This window comes from Triticum aestivum, chromosome 2B (genome assembly GCF_018294505.1).
Source record: "Triticum aestivum cultivar Chinese Spring chromosome 2B, IWGSC CS RefSeq v2.1, whole genome shotgun sequence".
Lineage (NCBI taxonomy): Eukaryota > Viridiplantae > Streptophyta > Magnoliopsida > Poales > Poaceae > Triticum > Triticum aestivum.
In genome coordinates, this window is record NC_057798.1 from 765,984,475 (window position 1) to 766,001,218 (window position 16,744).

At 43.5% G+C, this 16,744-nt stretch overlaps 2 protein-coding genes and 1 pseudogene across 2 annotated transcripts; 2 read left to right on the forward strand and 1 right to left on the reverse strand.

Moving 5' to 3' along the window:
• The first annotated feature begins 810 nt into the window (after window positions 1-810).
• On the forward strand, window positions 811-3,365 carry LOC123042582 (cysteine-rich receptor-like protein kinase 10). Its single transcript, XM_044465012.1, has 6 exons — window positions 811-856; window positions 1,016-1,203; window positions 1,303-1,513; window positions 1,625-1,862; window positions 2,663-2,816; window positions 2,937-3,365. Exons 1-6 carry the CDS (start codon window positions 841-843, stop codon window positions 3,237-3,239), a joined length of 1,110 nt encoding a protein of 369 aa, XP_044320947.1. The 5' UTR covers window positions 811-840; the 3' UTR covers window positions 3,240-3,365.
• A 2,379-nt stretch (window positions 3,366-5,744) lies between these two features.
• LOC123039583 (uncharacterized) lies at window positions 5,745-9,711 on the reverse strand. The gene is made up of 5 exons (XM_044462689.1): window positions 9,685-9,711; window positions 9,260-9,331; window positions 6,734-6,805; window positions 6,440-6,505; window positions 5,745-5,861 (listed from the first exon to the last, which is right to left on the reverse strand). The coding sequence occupies exons 1-5, from the start codon at window positions 9,709-9,711 to the stop codon at window positions 5,745-5,747; spliced, it is 354 nt and encodes a 117-aa protein (XP_044318624.1).
• Window positions 9,712-9,768: 57 nt separating this feature from the next.
• LOC123039584 (pentatricopeptide repeat-containing protein At2g34400-like) overlaps window positions 9,769-16,744 on the forward strand; it is a 110,492-nt pseudogene continuing 103,516 nt past the window's right edge.

Genomic DNA, 16,744 nt, shown 5'->3' on the forward strand with positions numbered 1-16,744 from the left:
TTCTTCCATTATAACCCCTCTTTCTCCATGCTTGGTCCAAAAATTATAGCTTGGCATGAAACCGTGCCGAAGCAGATGCATGTGAACATCTCTTGAGGAAGAGTAACCCTTCTGATTCTTACAGATAACACATGGACAGATAACAAAACCCCCCTGCTTGTTCGCATTAGCCACTACGAGGAAATCTTTCAAACCCGTAGTGAACTCGCCGGAGAGTCGGTTACCGTACATCCATTGCCGATTCATCTGCATTATTATAATATAAAATATATAATTAACCATCATGCATTTGTTAAACTAACTAGCTACAAACAATATAAATTAAACAATGAACTACACACATGCATATTTTATCAATGACACATCAAAGGTTCATCAAGTTGCTAACCGCGATCGAGGAGTGTGGCTCCAACACTTCATGTCATGTTTGTTTCATGCTCTTGGGGCATTTCATCAAACACCTTATGTGCATAAGAGGAACCAAAAACAAACCTACACCCACTTGTGAAGAGAATGGCTCCAAATGGCTAAGTGTTGGCTGCTGGATGGGTATATATAGGGGAGGGGCTTTAGTTGCGGTTGGCCTGGCAAACCGTGACTAAAGGTGCCCGAAGGCCTTTAGTCGCGGTTGTCCTGGCCAACCGCGACTAAAGACCCTCACGTGCGCCAGCTGGCCACCGAGCGCCCTGGGCCCAGGCCTTTGGTCGCGGTTCACCTCCAGAACCGCAACTAAAGGTCCCATTAGTCGCGGTTCCTACAGCTTCGCGACTTATGGGGCTGGACGGAAGCCTGTTTTTCCACCAGTGCCTGCTGATACTCACATGCTTGTATCTTTTATGTATGTGCAAGCTACGAGGTAAATCAAGAGATAATGCCTACCTTTGATATGCTTCTCGTTGTTTTTATGTTTTTCTCAGCACCTTGTATCTGATCGGCAGTTTGGGACTTGATTAATTTAATAAAGTTGGGCATGATGCCTTACGTTTAAAAAGTTTGCACTCCTATATTTCTGTAGGCATACAACGAAACAAGGAACCCCTGCGAAGATCGGACCTGCTGCAGGTACACCTGAGCACTTCGCAAGAAGTTTGGGATCCAAGTTTGGAATTTCAGTGCATATTGTTAAAAGACATTGACACTGCAACGAATAGTTTCCATGACACCAACGTGCTTGGAAAAGGAGGTTTTGGAAAAGTTTATAAGGTTGCATATAAAACCTTTACCTTGGTAATTAATTAAGAATGGTACAACAAACCCGTATAATTTCACCTGATTAATTCAGTAATGATGAAAAACATGCAGGGAACATTGCATGATGGCAAGGAAGTTGCGGTTAAAAGGCTTAGCAAGGGATCTGAGCAGGGGGTAGAGCATTTTAGAAACGAAGTTGTTCTTATTGCCAAGTTGCAGCACAAGAATCTTGTTAGACTCCTTGGCTATTTTATTCATGAGGATGAGAAGTTGCTTATTTACGAATACATGCCCAACAAAAGTCTAGACAAATTTCTTTTTGGTACGTCCCAGACACATACTATAGAAGCTAAATTTGGATTTACCAAACAAGCCTACTTGAATGATGGCTCCCTAGATGATTTATGGTTGTATACATCTTTGCTCTTGGCAGATAATACAAGAAAATCTATGCTTGATTGGCAAAGAAGGTTCAGCATAATCAAAGGGGTAGCTAGAGGACTACTATATCTCCACCAAGATTCGAGAATGACAATAATTCACAGAGACCTCAAACCAAGCAACATTCTGCTGGACATGGAGATGAACCCGAAAATATCAGATTTTGGAATGGCAAGGATCTTTGGAGGCAGCGAGCAACAAGAAAGTACCAAACGAGTTGTTGGGACATAGTAAGCAACTTTTCAGTAGCACTTGATCTCAAAATTGTCCTTACAAAAAGTCTATTTTGAACTTGACCCAATAATTTTGTTTGGTCTGGCTTGAATCTAAACTACGGAACCATGCCACATGAAAAGTGGTTTTTGTTTTTCTGGTCTATCAAATGAATGTGAAACAATTTATTGTTTTATTTATTTATGAAATGATACATGTAAAAATGAATCCAAAAATTATGTTTTGTGCAAAGATAGCAAGGACATTCATTATCATTGTGTTTTATGGAACACAAATGATCATTTTAGTTGATGATTTTTGCTCTTACTTTATAGCATTCTCCACACATGTGATTCATTTCCATTATGGGGAACATTAAAATACAAAACTACCTATCAAATTTTAATCTGGTTATTTGGGTACTTTTGCACATTTGAAGATATCAATTTTTTGAAGCAATTTGTAACCATGTGGATTATGATCGGGAACCTGTGAAAATCCATCCAAATCTCATGTATAAAGAAACAAGAGGAATCCTTACATGTGGTAAATGATCATATTTTATGGGATTTTACAGGTTATAATATGATAGCATTTTCTTCATCTACTGATTTTGTTATAGAGTCCAACGGCATGAAAGCATTATCCAAAATCAAGTGAAACAGTTTTTAGAAAGGTTGGTGTATAACATAGATGTTGCATAATACAAGGTTTAAGTTGGATCAAGTGCCATGATGGATTTGTTTCCTGTTTAGCTATATGCTTGAAATAACCAAAACTACATATACTTTGCTGAATTGTAAAATGATTCGAGCAGTGGTTACATGTCACCTGAATATGCGATGGAGGGTATCTTTTCGGTGAAGTCCGACACCTATAGCTTTGGTATTTTGCTGCTGGAGATTGTGAGCGGATTAAAGATCAGCTCACCTCATCATCTTGTAATGGATTTCCGAAACGTCATAGCATGTGTAAGTGTTATTACTCAATACTTCAAATTCTTTTCTGATTTAAACGCTTCAAATTCTGACAACTCAAGCATCTATAATATGGTACCAGACATAAGCACAAACTTCATTGTGATGTTTCAGGCGTGGAATTTGTGGAAAGATGGAAAAGCAAGGGATTTCCTGGACTCGACGGTCACAGAAAACTATTCCCTTGATGAAGTGTCGAAATGCATCCACGTCGGACTCCTATGTGTCCAGGACGGCTCCAGTGCTAGGCCACACATGTCATCGGTCGTATCCATGCTGGACAGTGAAGCCATGCCACGTGTAATGCCGAAGCAACCTATGTATTTCGCACAGCTAAATTACGAAGTCGAGGAAGGGCGAGAAGGCTTGGAAAACTCCGTCAATGGCGCAAGCTTTACGACACTAGAAGGCCGCTGACTGACTTGTGTAGGATCTTAGTTTGATAGTTTAGCAGACGTATAATTTATTTAGATATCTAAATACATTTACCTTCTTGTAAGCTGCTCCTCCATCATAAACAACCTGAAGGAGACATTAAGCATGTCGTGAATAGTGTAATGGTAAGGATTAATTTGGAAAACATAATAGTTATGCTACTATCATGGAATTACAAAATAGTTGTGTCCAACTTAAATCACGAGCCCAGATGGAAGTTTACTTGGAACTAAGATCCGAAGTACTGTATCTTAACAACTCATAGGTGTATGAGTAACATAGTAATGTTGCACATATACAAAGCATGTCCGCTAAGATAACAGAAATATGAAATAAATACAACTCTCTTGACATGCTTACCTTCAGTATTGTTAATGTGGAAGAAAACTATGGAAAAGCATCTAATTTATACGCCTTTTAAGATAAAAAAAACTTGGTTTTTTAGAAAGAAATATCATGTCAAAAAATGAAAGCACAATTTTTTATATATATTCTAGAATACAATTGGAGAGTAATGGAGACAAGAAGTACTCCATCCTTTTGATTTTAGAAGCCCCCTCGAGAAAATCAGATATTTTGCTAATACAAGTGTCCTTTTAGGGTGTATAGATAATAAAAAGGATTGAACTATTAATGATTCTATTGATATGGGTTTTTTTATGAGGGGCATCGTGAACCCAAAAGGAGGGAGTAAAATTAAGAGCCTACTATATGAGCAATTGACTGATCCTCTTTCACACATCAATAGAGAGAGTCGACTTTGGGCGATATCATGGTCCTCCTCACCCCCGCTGCCTGTTGTAGCCTCCTCTTCCTTTGAATAAGTCTCCCCTGCTCCGTTCCCGCTCCAGTGATGCCTCTGTCGGTGTTGTCAGGGAGCGTGTGGGAATAGTAGTGGTCGGATTCCAATACCGGCGGGTCGTCATCCTCAGTCGACGGTGATGCTCTACGTTTGTGAGTTCTCCCTTGAATATATGAAAGGTTTTTTCTATTTTTGATTGGAATATATTGTAATGGGTATAAATTTCAAATGATTATATATTTGGTGCCACATACATTGAGAAAATATGCCCTTAAATAAGAGATTATATGGTTGGTGACCACATATAGTAAAAAAATGACATTTGAATAAGTGAGGCTTGATTTTATTTTTTCGGGGTGAGACATGTTGATCCTTGAGATGTGATAATTCAAATTATTTGTATCAAGTTGGAATAGTGAATTGTGCAGTTCACATCAAGTTACATCTACTACGATGACTACACCATCGACCATGACTTCATCATCATGATCGGCTACCTTTGACATCGACAATAGACATCTATAGCTACTCATCATCAACCGCTCCAGTAAACAACGTTCACGTTGTAACTAGCGCCCACGTCACTCCCGCTATGACGGCAGGAGGGAAGACAGGAGTGACACCAGAAAGGGACGACATGCACCGCCCTAGGTGACGGACCATGCATCAAATACGTGGTAAATGACGATGAAGTTAAGAATACAACATAACCAAAAGACTTCAAATTCGGTCGCAATTGTCCACTTTACTCCCATTACAATTGAGGGCAGATATTAGCAAGGTTGTCAAAATTGTGATTCTGTTGTACGATTCTACGACTTTACGATCCAAACAAACCCCTTTGATTCTATGATTTTAGTTCATAGAATCTACGTTTCGACGATCCTGATAGTTAAGATTCTATGATTTGCAATCCTAACATGGGAGCTCCGATCTGATTGAAAGTACTTCCTTAGATGTTAGAAGCATAAATATGTTAGGAAGAGATAAGGAGAGGTAGAGATAGATTTGCTGGGAGGAATGGTAAGCATCAACACCAACAACAACTATGGAAGGGGAAAATGATGGATCTTCTGAGATGAAAAAGGGGAAGCCCTGTCCCCAAAGAAAGCTTGCCCCCAGCTAAGAGCTCTCCCCATGACAGCTTGGACATGAGGCAACCATTTTGAAATCGCTCCATTTAAGCGGAGCAAGGTGCATGATGCTTGAAGGTATTGGAGGACCTCCCATTCCTCGCTTAGATGCTTGTAATCGGTCGATCTGACGTCCTCGATGAATCCTTTTCTCCAAACTTAAACTTAAACTTGAAGTTTGGTGAGGGGTTGTGTTTCCAGCAGCTCTGGCTGGATGCATGTACACATGGCCTCGAGAGTGAAAGGACACTTAATTAGATAGCAACGGAGACACAAGGTACGAACATTGGTTAGACATTTAATTTCTTATTTGGCATGTGTCCTGCATTGTTCAATGGTGCATCTAGTGCTTTGCTCCACCTATGTGCATTGTTTTCTTACATAACTACCATTTCATGGCCCTCAGGTTGAAATTAAAATTGTGTAGTTCCTATTTCTAGCATAAGCATGTGGATAGTCTGTCTTTGATAAATTTGGCAGGGAACTTACAAAACAATTATGTAAACAAGGGCCAAGAGTGAGTGAGAGCTTACAGTTACACATCAGAATTAATTAGATGGCCGCTCCAAGTAGACTGCAAGTAAAATCATTGTTTGCCAGCACTATTTTGTCTGCCTTGACAACAACACTTAGTTGATGGGGTGCAAAGATGCGACCAGGACCATAGATCTACGTTGCACGGATACTTGGATACGTATCGGATACGCGATACGGGGATATGCCCGATACGCTAATTTTCTGAAAACATGGATACGGCGATACGTTTATATGTAGATATTACATATATTAATTATTAAAAATATTGAAAACAAAATAGAGCTTCTAGGTCAAAGCATGCCTCAATAGGATTATTCCTTTTGTTTTCTTGCACTTGGTCCACTTTCATTAATTAGCAGTGGGATTTTCCCGGGTTTGTTGTTCCAATTAGTGCATCGATTCTCTCTTGCTCACCTTTCAATTGAACAAGAACATTGACAGTCATATTTTGGCATGAACTCACACCCATGTTGGGTATCTTCAAAAGGTGTGCCTTTACTATTGAGGGGATTTCACGTCAAACCAGGGGTTTCGGGTATCCAAACAGTATCGTAGAAGTATCCTAGGAGTATCAAATATTATTTTCTTTTTTTAAAATCGAAAAACCGAGGGATACTTACGGGATACGTATCGGGTTGTATCAGGGCAGTATCCGAGTATCGGAGCAGTATCCAGCTGGATACGCGCGCTTTCTGAAGTATCCGCGCAACGTAGCCATAGATATGAGGAAAGTAGTTACAACCATCAGCTGCCTCATAAATTAAGCCATCTGCAATCTAAGATACACAAGAATAGTAAATGGTACATGTAATGTCTTCGCACTAATAGGTGGCAGTATATGCATGTGCCCTAACACATGTAAAGAAGTAATACACATAACACTTAAACGTAGTACATATAGATTTAAAGATAGATAATTAGACATACAAAATTTTGGAAATTTCCACAATAGCCACAATAAACTGATGGGAGAAGAAATAAAACGAATGTTTGAAGATTAATACCTTGGAAGTGTCAGTTTGTAGCAAGTATAGATCATTTTGCGCACGGAAATAATTCTTTAGCGTCATCTTGACCTACACAAAGTCAAGGATTAAATGAACTTCGTTTTTGAGAAGGACTAACATATACACACAGACAACAGGAAAATGGATGAATGCATATGATTCATACTTTCTAAAAAAAAACAAAGAAAAGGTTCCAGATCAAGTCACACCATTGAAATAACACGGGTGATATATCATATAGTCTCCTGGAACAGCTATAACAATGGTTCTTCTGAAGCTTGTACAATAGAAGTCAGTGATCATTAGATATCATGATGCCTGAACGTGTGTCACAGTTCAAGAAAGTCAACTGGGATATCATGTGTCATGTATTAAATAAGTAAATCATCTCCAAATTAGTGTAGTAAGAGCATATTGGAGAATATCTGCATAAACATGTTTGTCCCTTTTCATAAAAGCACGGCCTAAGAACGCATCGTTTGCGCGTCGCCTCGCCTGAGGCGACCCGGGGGCAAACCCTAATCCCCTCCGCGCCTCCCCCTCCCTCTCCCCTCCCTCCGCCGCCGCCTGAGGTGCTCGCCGGCCCGGCCGCGCGGCACCCATGAAGGTGGCGGCGGGGATCTGGTGGCTTCGCCTTCGCGGAGGGCCACGGCGTCCGGGGCGGCGGCTCCGATGGGAGATGTCCGGCGTGGCCAGTGCGGCGGGCTGCGCCGGCGGGTGCTGGCGGGCTACCTCCCTGGCCGTGCGGTCGGCGGGGGGGTGGCGGGCGATGGCGAGGCGGCGCCCCCGCGTGGGTCGTCCTGCGCTCCTGGAGAAGCTCCATTCCCGCCCGTGATCTGCTCCGATCTGCGCCCTGCTCCAGCCCCTGGTGGCTTCGGTCGCTGTCTTGGGGGTCTGGACGGACGGATCTGGTGGTTGGGCGTGATTCCGGGGGAAACCCATGGCCGGCGCGGCGGCCTCACCAAAGGCGACGTCTTCGGCGTCGTGGTCCTTCCTGGAGGCTTTGGTGTGGTTCTCCCCTCCCACTTCTCCCTCGAGCACAGGTGAAAACCTGCCCTCCCCTTGCATGGTCGATGGCGGCATCCGGTGCCGTGATCCTTCTTGAAGGCGTCTTCCGGGGATTGCTCATGTGGGGTGGAGATGCTGGTGGCGTGGTGACGGTTGGCCTTCTCCATGGATCTTCGCCTTCGTCCGATGACTTGCGGTTGTGAGCCGTTTCGCTTAGCACTAATGTACTTGCCGTGGTGGAGCGGTACTTCATCTCACTCATTGATGGCGGCGAGGATCGGCGGCATGGTGCTGTGGAGGTTCGCCGTTCGATGCGCGGAGATGGACTCGCGCAGGAGGAGGTTGCTGTCTGGCGTCATGGTGACGCCGATGGCTGAGTGGCCAGACAAGGTAGAAACCTCACTATGATCTGAAGATGGACCTGCGGAAGATGGTGGCGACGACACACGAGTGCGTCTGACCGGATTGTGCCCCAGACCCGGTATGTGGCTCGGCTGGGGATTCCGAATATGTTTCGGTTTCCGGCTTTTGATGTTAGGCTTAGGTGAGTGGTTTGGGTAGTGGCCCAGCTAGCACCCCTTCATCATTTTGGGTAGGAGTAGTGGCATGTGTTGCCAAGATGGTGGATTCAGACTTATTGTTGTAATACTTTGTAAGGTCCTCGAGAATAATTAATAATATGGCCGTATGCATCTCCCGGATGCAGAGGCCGGGGGTCATCCCTCTTTTCTAAAAAAAAAAAGAACGCATCGTTTTCAAATTAAATTTCTTAATAGAAGAAATTCCGAATTTGATTTCCTTTTGGTATATTATATGCTATAATGACAATGTTCTTTTTAATAGCAATGATATAGATCTCGTTCCATAAATCATTCTTCAATAGGCATAACACTGATTAAATTGAAGCTGGTACAAATGTCAGTACTCAACAGATATTACAACACGAGAACATGTGTGATCATGTATCATGTAATTAAGTACATCCCCCCGCAAAAAATGTAATTAAGTAGACTACGAATCATTACATTTTCAGTAGCATTGATCTACATTATGAATCATTACATTTTCAGTAGCATTGATCTACATCTCGTTCCATAAATCATTCTTCAACTGCTTGATAGTGTATCCCGGATCATTACAAACTTACTCGGCAGTACCAGCGTAGTAAACTGAAAGATTCAGTCACAACAGCCATCAAGTATTGGACATAATCAGAGCAATAAGCCCCAAACCTTGACCCGGCTAAGAACCCCAAGTTCTGCCGACACCCAGGCCAGGTAATCAAGGCGCACCATCAACAGGAGAAGACGGGTTCGCAGTTCAAAATCAACAAAAGCAACGAAACCATACGGGAAATGGCCCCAAGTCCAAATCAAGCAGTACAGGAAGAAATCTACTGACAGATCGGACAGAACACCATCTACATCCGTAGCGGAGTACACATCTGACGAACCGAGAGATCTGAAGAGGAAGCGGATATATAACTATATATAAGACGGAAGGAATCCGGGGTACCTGGGCGAGGTCGCTGAGGTGGAAGCAGCCAGTAGAGCGGTCGAGGTCGCCGCCGAGGGTGCCGCCGATGCGCTGATCCGGTACACGAACACACAGGCGGCAGCGGCGGCGTTGTCATTGCGGTTGCCCGTTAAGAGCAAGTACAATAGAGCTGAGTCAGCTGGCTATAAGAAATAAACTAGTATATTCTTGCTTAGTTGGAGGAAAGAGAAGAAGAGAGAGAAGGTAAGCGGGCTTTGGTGAAGAGCCAGCTCTAGCATGTGCTCCTAGACATTTTGTGAGAGTGAAAGGTCGGTCATATAATAAAAAAGTAGTACACTCTTCTAATCAACTATTGTACATATTGGCTATAAGATGAGCTATAGATGACATGGCGATGGCTTATAGCCAGCAGTTGGCTATACTATTAACCATGCTCTAAAAACTGTGTTGTCCAAAGTGAAAATAAGCATCGTAGACAAGTGGGCCTAAAATAAGCTGAAGCCGAGGACTACCAAACGTCACCGGCGATGCCCACGGTTTCCTCCACGGCCGCGCCCGGTGCCACGCGCCTGCCTTCCCGTCTCTGCGCACGTGCCTGCCTTCAGAAGCTGGGGTTGCAGAGCCACGACCACACCGTCCATCTCCTTGATCACCATGTACTCCAACCTTAGCTGTCCTCGCGCCGACCGCAAGATGTTCGACGGAATTCCCCAACGGGAACTCAGCATAAAAGCGTAGTATGAGCAGGCGGGGATGACAGTGACGTGCCACAGATGTTCTGTGCAATGGTTGCCGAGCGTGTGGTGGCACCCAACGTGGTGACCGTGGCATCGTCCTTGCTTGCGGTATGCAGGGATGCAGGAGACTTGGTTCTTGGTTGGCGTGGTTGGAGGACCGGGTGAAATCTGTGGGCATTGAGGTGGGATCCTCGTCGGCTCATCACTTATTTGGATGTATGAGAAGTGCTGAGAGATGTCGGAGGCTCGGAGAGTGTTCGATGGCATAGTTGACAGGATACCGTCGCTTGGAATGCTATGATCACCGGGTAAGTATCTATGGATTCACTTCGGTTCACATTTCGAAATACTCTCTGATGAATGTAAGTAATCTTATTCTGCCTGATCATTTGTGTATGGTGTGTATGATGATGCAGGTACGCGCAGAATGGCGGGTCAAAGGAAGTCATTCCCTTATTTCACAGCATGCGGCAAGCTGGGACACATCCGGCACTAGTAGAAAAGGGGGCAATGGTCCAGGCCGGTCCAGCCCATTAGTCCCGGTTCAATCCAGAACCGGGACCAATGCGGGCATCGGACCCGGTTCATGAGCCCCGGGGGCCGGCCGGGTCACGTGGGCCATTGGTCCCGGTTCGTCTGGACCTTTTGGTCCCGGTTGGTGGGATGAACCGGGACCAATGGGCCTCGCTCCTGGCCCATCACCATTGGTCCCGGTTCGTGGCACGAACCGGGACCAAAGGCAACCCTTTAGTCCCGGTTCACGCGACCAACCGGGACCAATGGTGGTGCCTATATATACTCCCTCGCGCAAGAGCAGAGCACACTGCTCTGTTTTTTCTGGCCGAGGGGGAGTGAGCTTGGTGGTGCTCTAGCTCACATCATATGCACACAAGGTGTTCGATGGAATGCCCGAGCCACACTACTTAAGGTTTCTCCTCTCCAAGCTTGACCGCCAAGCTTCATTTTCCTCCATATTTGTCTAGATTTAGCGGTCCGTCACGCCCCGTCCCCGTCTTCAACGTCGTCGATCACCCGCACCGATCTCATTGCCGGCACCACCGTGGTGAGCCTCTTATTCTTATCTTCTTTCCGAAAGGAAAAATATTCTTATTTGTATGTTTAGATAGATATATACTTGTATAATTTTCTTACTTTTATTATTGCATCTTATATAGTGCGATGGTTTTGGTATCCGCCCCCGTCGGCCCTCGTCCTGTCTATGATTCGGATGTGGTATATATTATCTTTTCATAACTATTGGTTCATTTATTGTTTATGACAATTATGCCGACCAACGTGACATAGATTTTATTCATCTAGGAGGTTGTTGAACCGGAAATTCCAACCGACCCTATTGTCGAGAGGTTAAATTTAGTTGAAGAAGAAAACAATTTGTTGAAGGAAAAAAATAGAAAAATTGAGGAGGAGAAGATGATATTGGAGTTGCATGTTGCGGATGTCGTCGATGATCACAAGATCAAGATGGATGCAATACGCTTGAAGATTAGAAAGATTAGAAAATATGCCACTCATACCGAGGCTTGGTATCATTATGCCGTTGGATCAGTTGTTACATTGGTTGCGATTATGATCGCATTTGTTTTCGCATTGAAATGTTTTACATAGTTTCAGTGTATGGTTTAATTAATTTAGATGCTCTGCAGAGCTTTATGTTGTTAGATGAGAACTATGTATGTACTTTGGTTTTAATGTGATGATGAACTTCTATTAATTTGGTCACTTAATTAAGTATCTATTCATGATGTTCTCTAATGATTTTTGACACACTTAATTATATATAATGCACATAGATGAACCGGCAATGGATGTACGGTTCAAGACACACCTCCGAGTACATTAAGGGCGTGCATAATTTTCTCGAAGTGGCTGAGGCAAACAAGCAGAATGGTTTTATGTGGTGTCCATGCCCTATATGTGGGAATACGAAGTCTTACTCTGACCGGAAAATCCTCCACACCCACCTGCTTTACAAGGGTTTCATGCCACACTATAATGTTTGGACGAGGCACGGAGAAATAGGGGTTATGATGGAAGACGGCGAAGAAGAAGAGTACGATGACAACTATGTGCCCCCTGAATACGGTGATGCTCCAGAAGATCAAGAGGAACCAGACGATGTGCACGATGATGCTGCAACGGGAGAAGCTGCTGAAGATCAAGAGGAACCAGACGATGTGCCCGATGATGATGATCTCCGCCGGGTCATTGTCGATGCAAGGACGCAATGCGAAAGTCAAAAGGAGAAGCTGAAATTCGATCACATGCTAGAGGACCACAAAAAAGGGTTGTACCCCAATTGCGAAGATGGCAACACAAAGCTCAGTACCGTACTGGAATTGCTGCAGTGGAAGGCAGAGAATGTTGTGCCTGATAAAGAATTTGAGAAGCTACTTAAAATATTGAAGAAGAAGCTTCCAAAGGATAACGAATTGCCCGACAGTACATACGCAGCAAAGAAGGTCGTATGCCCTCTAGGATTGGAGGTGCAGAAGATACATGCATGCCCTAATGACTGCATCCTCTACCGCGGTGCGTACAAGGATCTGAACGCATGCCCGATATGCGGTGCATTACGGTATAAGATCAGACGAGATGACCCTGGTGATGTTGACGGCGAGCCCCCCAGGAAGAGGGTTCCTGCGAAGGTGATGTGGTATGCTCCTATAATACCACGGTTGAAACGTCTGTTCAGAAACGGAGATCATGCCAAGTTGATGCGATGGCACAGTGAGGACCGTAAGAAAGACGGGAAGTTGAGAGCACCCGCTGACGGGTCGCAGTGGAGAAAAATCGAGAGAAAGTACTGGGATGAGTTTGCAAGTGAGCCAAGGAACGTATGGTTTGCTTTAAGCGCGGATGGCATTAATCCTTTCGGGGAGCAGAGCAACAATCACAGCACCTGGCCCGTGACTCTATGTATGTATAACCTTCCTCCTTGGATGTGCATGAAGCGGAAGTTCATTATGATGCCAGTTCTCATCCAAGGCCCTAAGCAACCCGGCAATGACATTGATGTGTACCTAAGGCCATTAGTTGAAGAACTTTTACAGCTGTGGAATGGAAACGGTGTACGTACGTGGCATGAGCACAAACAGGAGGAATTTAACCTAAAGGCGTTGCTGTTCGTGACCATCAACGATTGGCCCGCTCTCAGTAACCTTTCAGGACAGACAAACAAGGGATACCACGCATGCACGCACTGTTTACTTGACACCGATAGTATATACCTGGCAAGCTGCAGGAAGAATGTGTACCTGGGCCATCGTCGATTTCTTCCGACCAACCATCAATGTCGAAAGAAAGGCAAGCATTTCAAAGGCGAGGCAGATCACCGGAAGAAGCCCGCCATGCGTACCGGTGATCACGTACTTGCTATGGTCAATGATTTACACGTAATCTTTGGAAAGGGTCCCGGCGGACTAGCTGTTCCGAGTGACGCTGAGGGACACGCACCCATGTGGAAGAAGAAATCTATATTTTGGGACCTACCCTACTGGAAAGACCTAGAGGTCCGCTCTTCGATCGACGTGATGCACGTGACGAAGAACCTAGAGTGACGAAGGACCTACCCTGCTAGGCTTCTTGGGCGTGTATGGGAAGACAAAAGATACAGCTGAGGCACGAGAGGACCTGCAACGTTTGCACGAAAAAGACGGCATGCCTCCAAAGCAGTATGAAGGTCCTGCCAGCTATGCTCTTACCAAAGAAGAGAAGGAAATCTTTTTTGAATGCCTGCTTAGTATGAAGGTCCCGACTGGCTTCTCGTCAAATATAAAAGGAATAATAAATATGGCAGAGAAAAAGTTTCAGAACCTAAAGTCTCATGACTGCCACGTGATTATGACGCAACTGCTTCCGGTTGCATTGAGGGGGCTTCTACCGAAAAACGTCCGATTAGCCATTGTGAAGCTATGTGCATTCCTCAATGCAATATCTCAGAAGGTGATCGATCCAGAAACCATACCAAGGCTAAGGAGTGATGTGGTGCAATGTCTTGTCAGTTTCGAGCTGGTGTTCCCACCATCCTTCTTCAATATCATGACGCACGTTCTAGTTCATCTAGTTGACGAGATTGTCATTCTGGGCCCCGTATTTCTACACAATATGTACCCCTTTGAGAGGTTCATGGGAGTCCTAAAGAAATATGTTCGTAACCGCGCTAGGCCAGAAGGAAGCATCTCCATGGGCCATCAAACAGAGGATGTCATCGGGTTTTGTGTTGACTTCATTCCTGGCCTTAAGAAGATAGGTCTCCCTAAATCGCGGTATGAGGGGAGACTGACTGGAAAAGGCACGCTTGGAAAGGACTCAATAATATGCAGGGACGGATATTCTTGGTCTCAAGCCCACTACACAGTTCTACAGAACTCTACCTTGGTGACCCCATATGTCGATGAACACAAGAACAGTCTGTGCTTCAAACACCCGGAGCAGTGCGACGACTGGATTACATGTGAACACATCAGGACTTTCAGCAGTTGGTTGGAAGCACGTATGAGAGGTGACAACACTGTTTGTGAGGAGCTGTACTTGTTATCCAGGGGACCATCTTTGACTGTATTGATTTGGAAAGGATACGAGATAAATGGGAATACATTTTACACGATTGACCAAGATCTCAAGAGCACCAACCAAAACAGCGGTGTCCGCTTTGATGCAACAACCGAGAGGGGAAAGGACACATATTATGGTTACATAGTGGACATATGGGAACTTGACTACGGACATGATTTTAAGGTCCCTTTGTTTAAGTGCAAATGGGTCAATCTGTCAGGAGGCGGGGTACAGGTAGACCCACAGTACGGAATGACAAAAGTGGATCTGAAAAATCTTGGGTACACTGACGAACCGTTCGTCCTAGCCAATGATGTGGCACAGGTTATCTATGTGAAGGACATGTCCGGTAGACCGAGAAAGAGAAAAGATAAGGAAGCAAATACATCATACGATGAGCCAAAGCGCCACATAGTTCTTTCAGGAAAAAGGGACATCGTGGGAGTGGAGGACAAGACAGACATGTCTGAAGATTATGAAAAGTTTCATGAAATTCCTCCCTTTAAAGTCAAGGCTGACCCCAGCATCTTGATAAACGATGAAGATTATCCATGGTTACGGCGCAATAAGCAAATGACACAAGCGAAGAAAAAGTGAAGACTTTCTCCCGCAACTATTATGATGATATATACCATGCCAACTTTGTAACTGACGAGTATGATACCATTGTTCGTTTTGTACATGCACATGCTATGTGTGGGTCAATTTATGATACCATGCCAACTTTCAACTTTTTCAGAGTTCATTTGAAATGCTTTAATGTCTTATGGTTCGGCCCTCGTAATAATTAAAAATAGCAACAATAAGTATTTTGTTGTAAGTAGAAACAAAATAAAATAAATAAAGCAAGAAAGAAAACAAAAAAAAAGTGTTTTCAAATTTGAAAAGTAATGGCACTAACAGAAAGTTTATAATTTTCCTAAAACCAAAAGCAAAAAGAATTAAAAAATAAAGCAAAAAACAAAAGAAAATAAATAATGCAGAAAACAAAACAAAAAAACAACAATAAGTATTTTTTTGTAAGTAGAAACAAAATAAAATAAATAAAGCAAGAAAGAAAAAAAAAGTGTTTTCAAATTTGAAAAGTAATGGCACTAACAGAAAGTTTATAATTTTCCTAAAACTAAAAGAAAAAAGAATTAAAAAATAAAGCAAAAAACAAAAGAAAATAAATAATGCAGAAAACAAAACAAAAAAATAACAATAAGTATTTTTTTGTAAGTAGAAACAAAATAAAATAAATAAAGCAAGAAAGAAAACAAAAAAAAAGTGTTTTCAAATTTGAAAAGTAATGGCACTAACAGAAAGTTTATAATTTTCCTAAAACTAAAAGCAAAAAGAATTAAAAAATAAAGCAAAAAACAAAAGAAAATAAATAATGCAGAAAACAAAACAAAAAACAACAATAAGTATTTTGTTGTAAGTAGAAACAAAATAAAATAAATAAAGCAAGAAAGAAAACAAAAAAAATTGTTTTCAAATTTGAAAAGTAATGGCACTAACAGAAAGTTTATAATTTTCCTAAAACTAGAAGCAAAAAGAATTAAAAAATAGAGTAAAAAACAAAAGAAAATAAATAATGCGGAAAACAAAACAAAAAAACAACAATAAGTATTTTGTTGTAAGTAGAAACAAAATAAAATAAATAAAACAATAAGTGCCACCTACTGGGCCCCCCCACAGCCTGAATACGACTTGTATCCCTAATTTGGGCCAGGATTCAGGCCCGCAGAAGGCCCAGAAGGCCCAACAGGCAAAGAAGTAGCAAGTAGGCCCATAAGCCTGCAGTAGGAAGGAGTTCAAGAGGGGACCAGCAGTGGGGCTTATAAACCACTGCGCTCCCCTCTCAACTAGCGAGGTGGGACTAAACTTTGGCCCCGATGCGGGCAGCGCAGGGGCCTTTGGTCCCGGTTGGTGGCACCAACCGGGACTAAAGGGGGGGCTTTAGTCCCGGTTGGAGCCACCAACCAGGACCAAAGGCCGCAGCTTCCCGCCCTTTGAGCTGCCGAAAAAGAGGCCTTTAGTCCCGGTTGATGGCTCCAACCGGGACTAAAGGGGGCATTAGTCCCGGTTGTTGCCACCAACCGTGACCAATGCTCCTTGTATATAAGTAGCACTTTGCAGTTTTGCAGTTCATCGCCACATTGGCCCCCCCCCAACGACGTCGAACGCATCGACGCCGCCAGGCTGC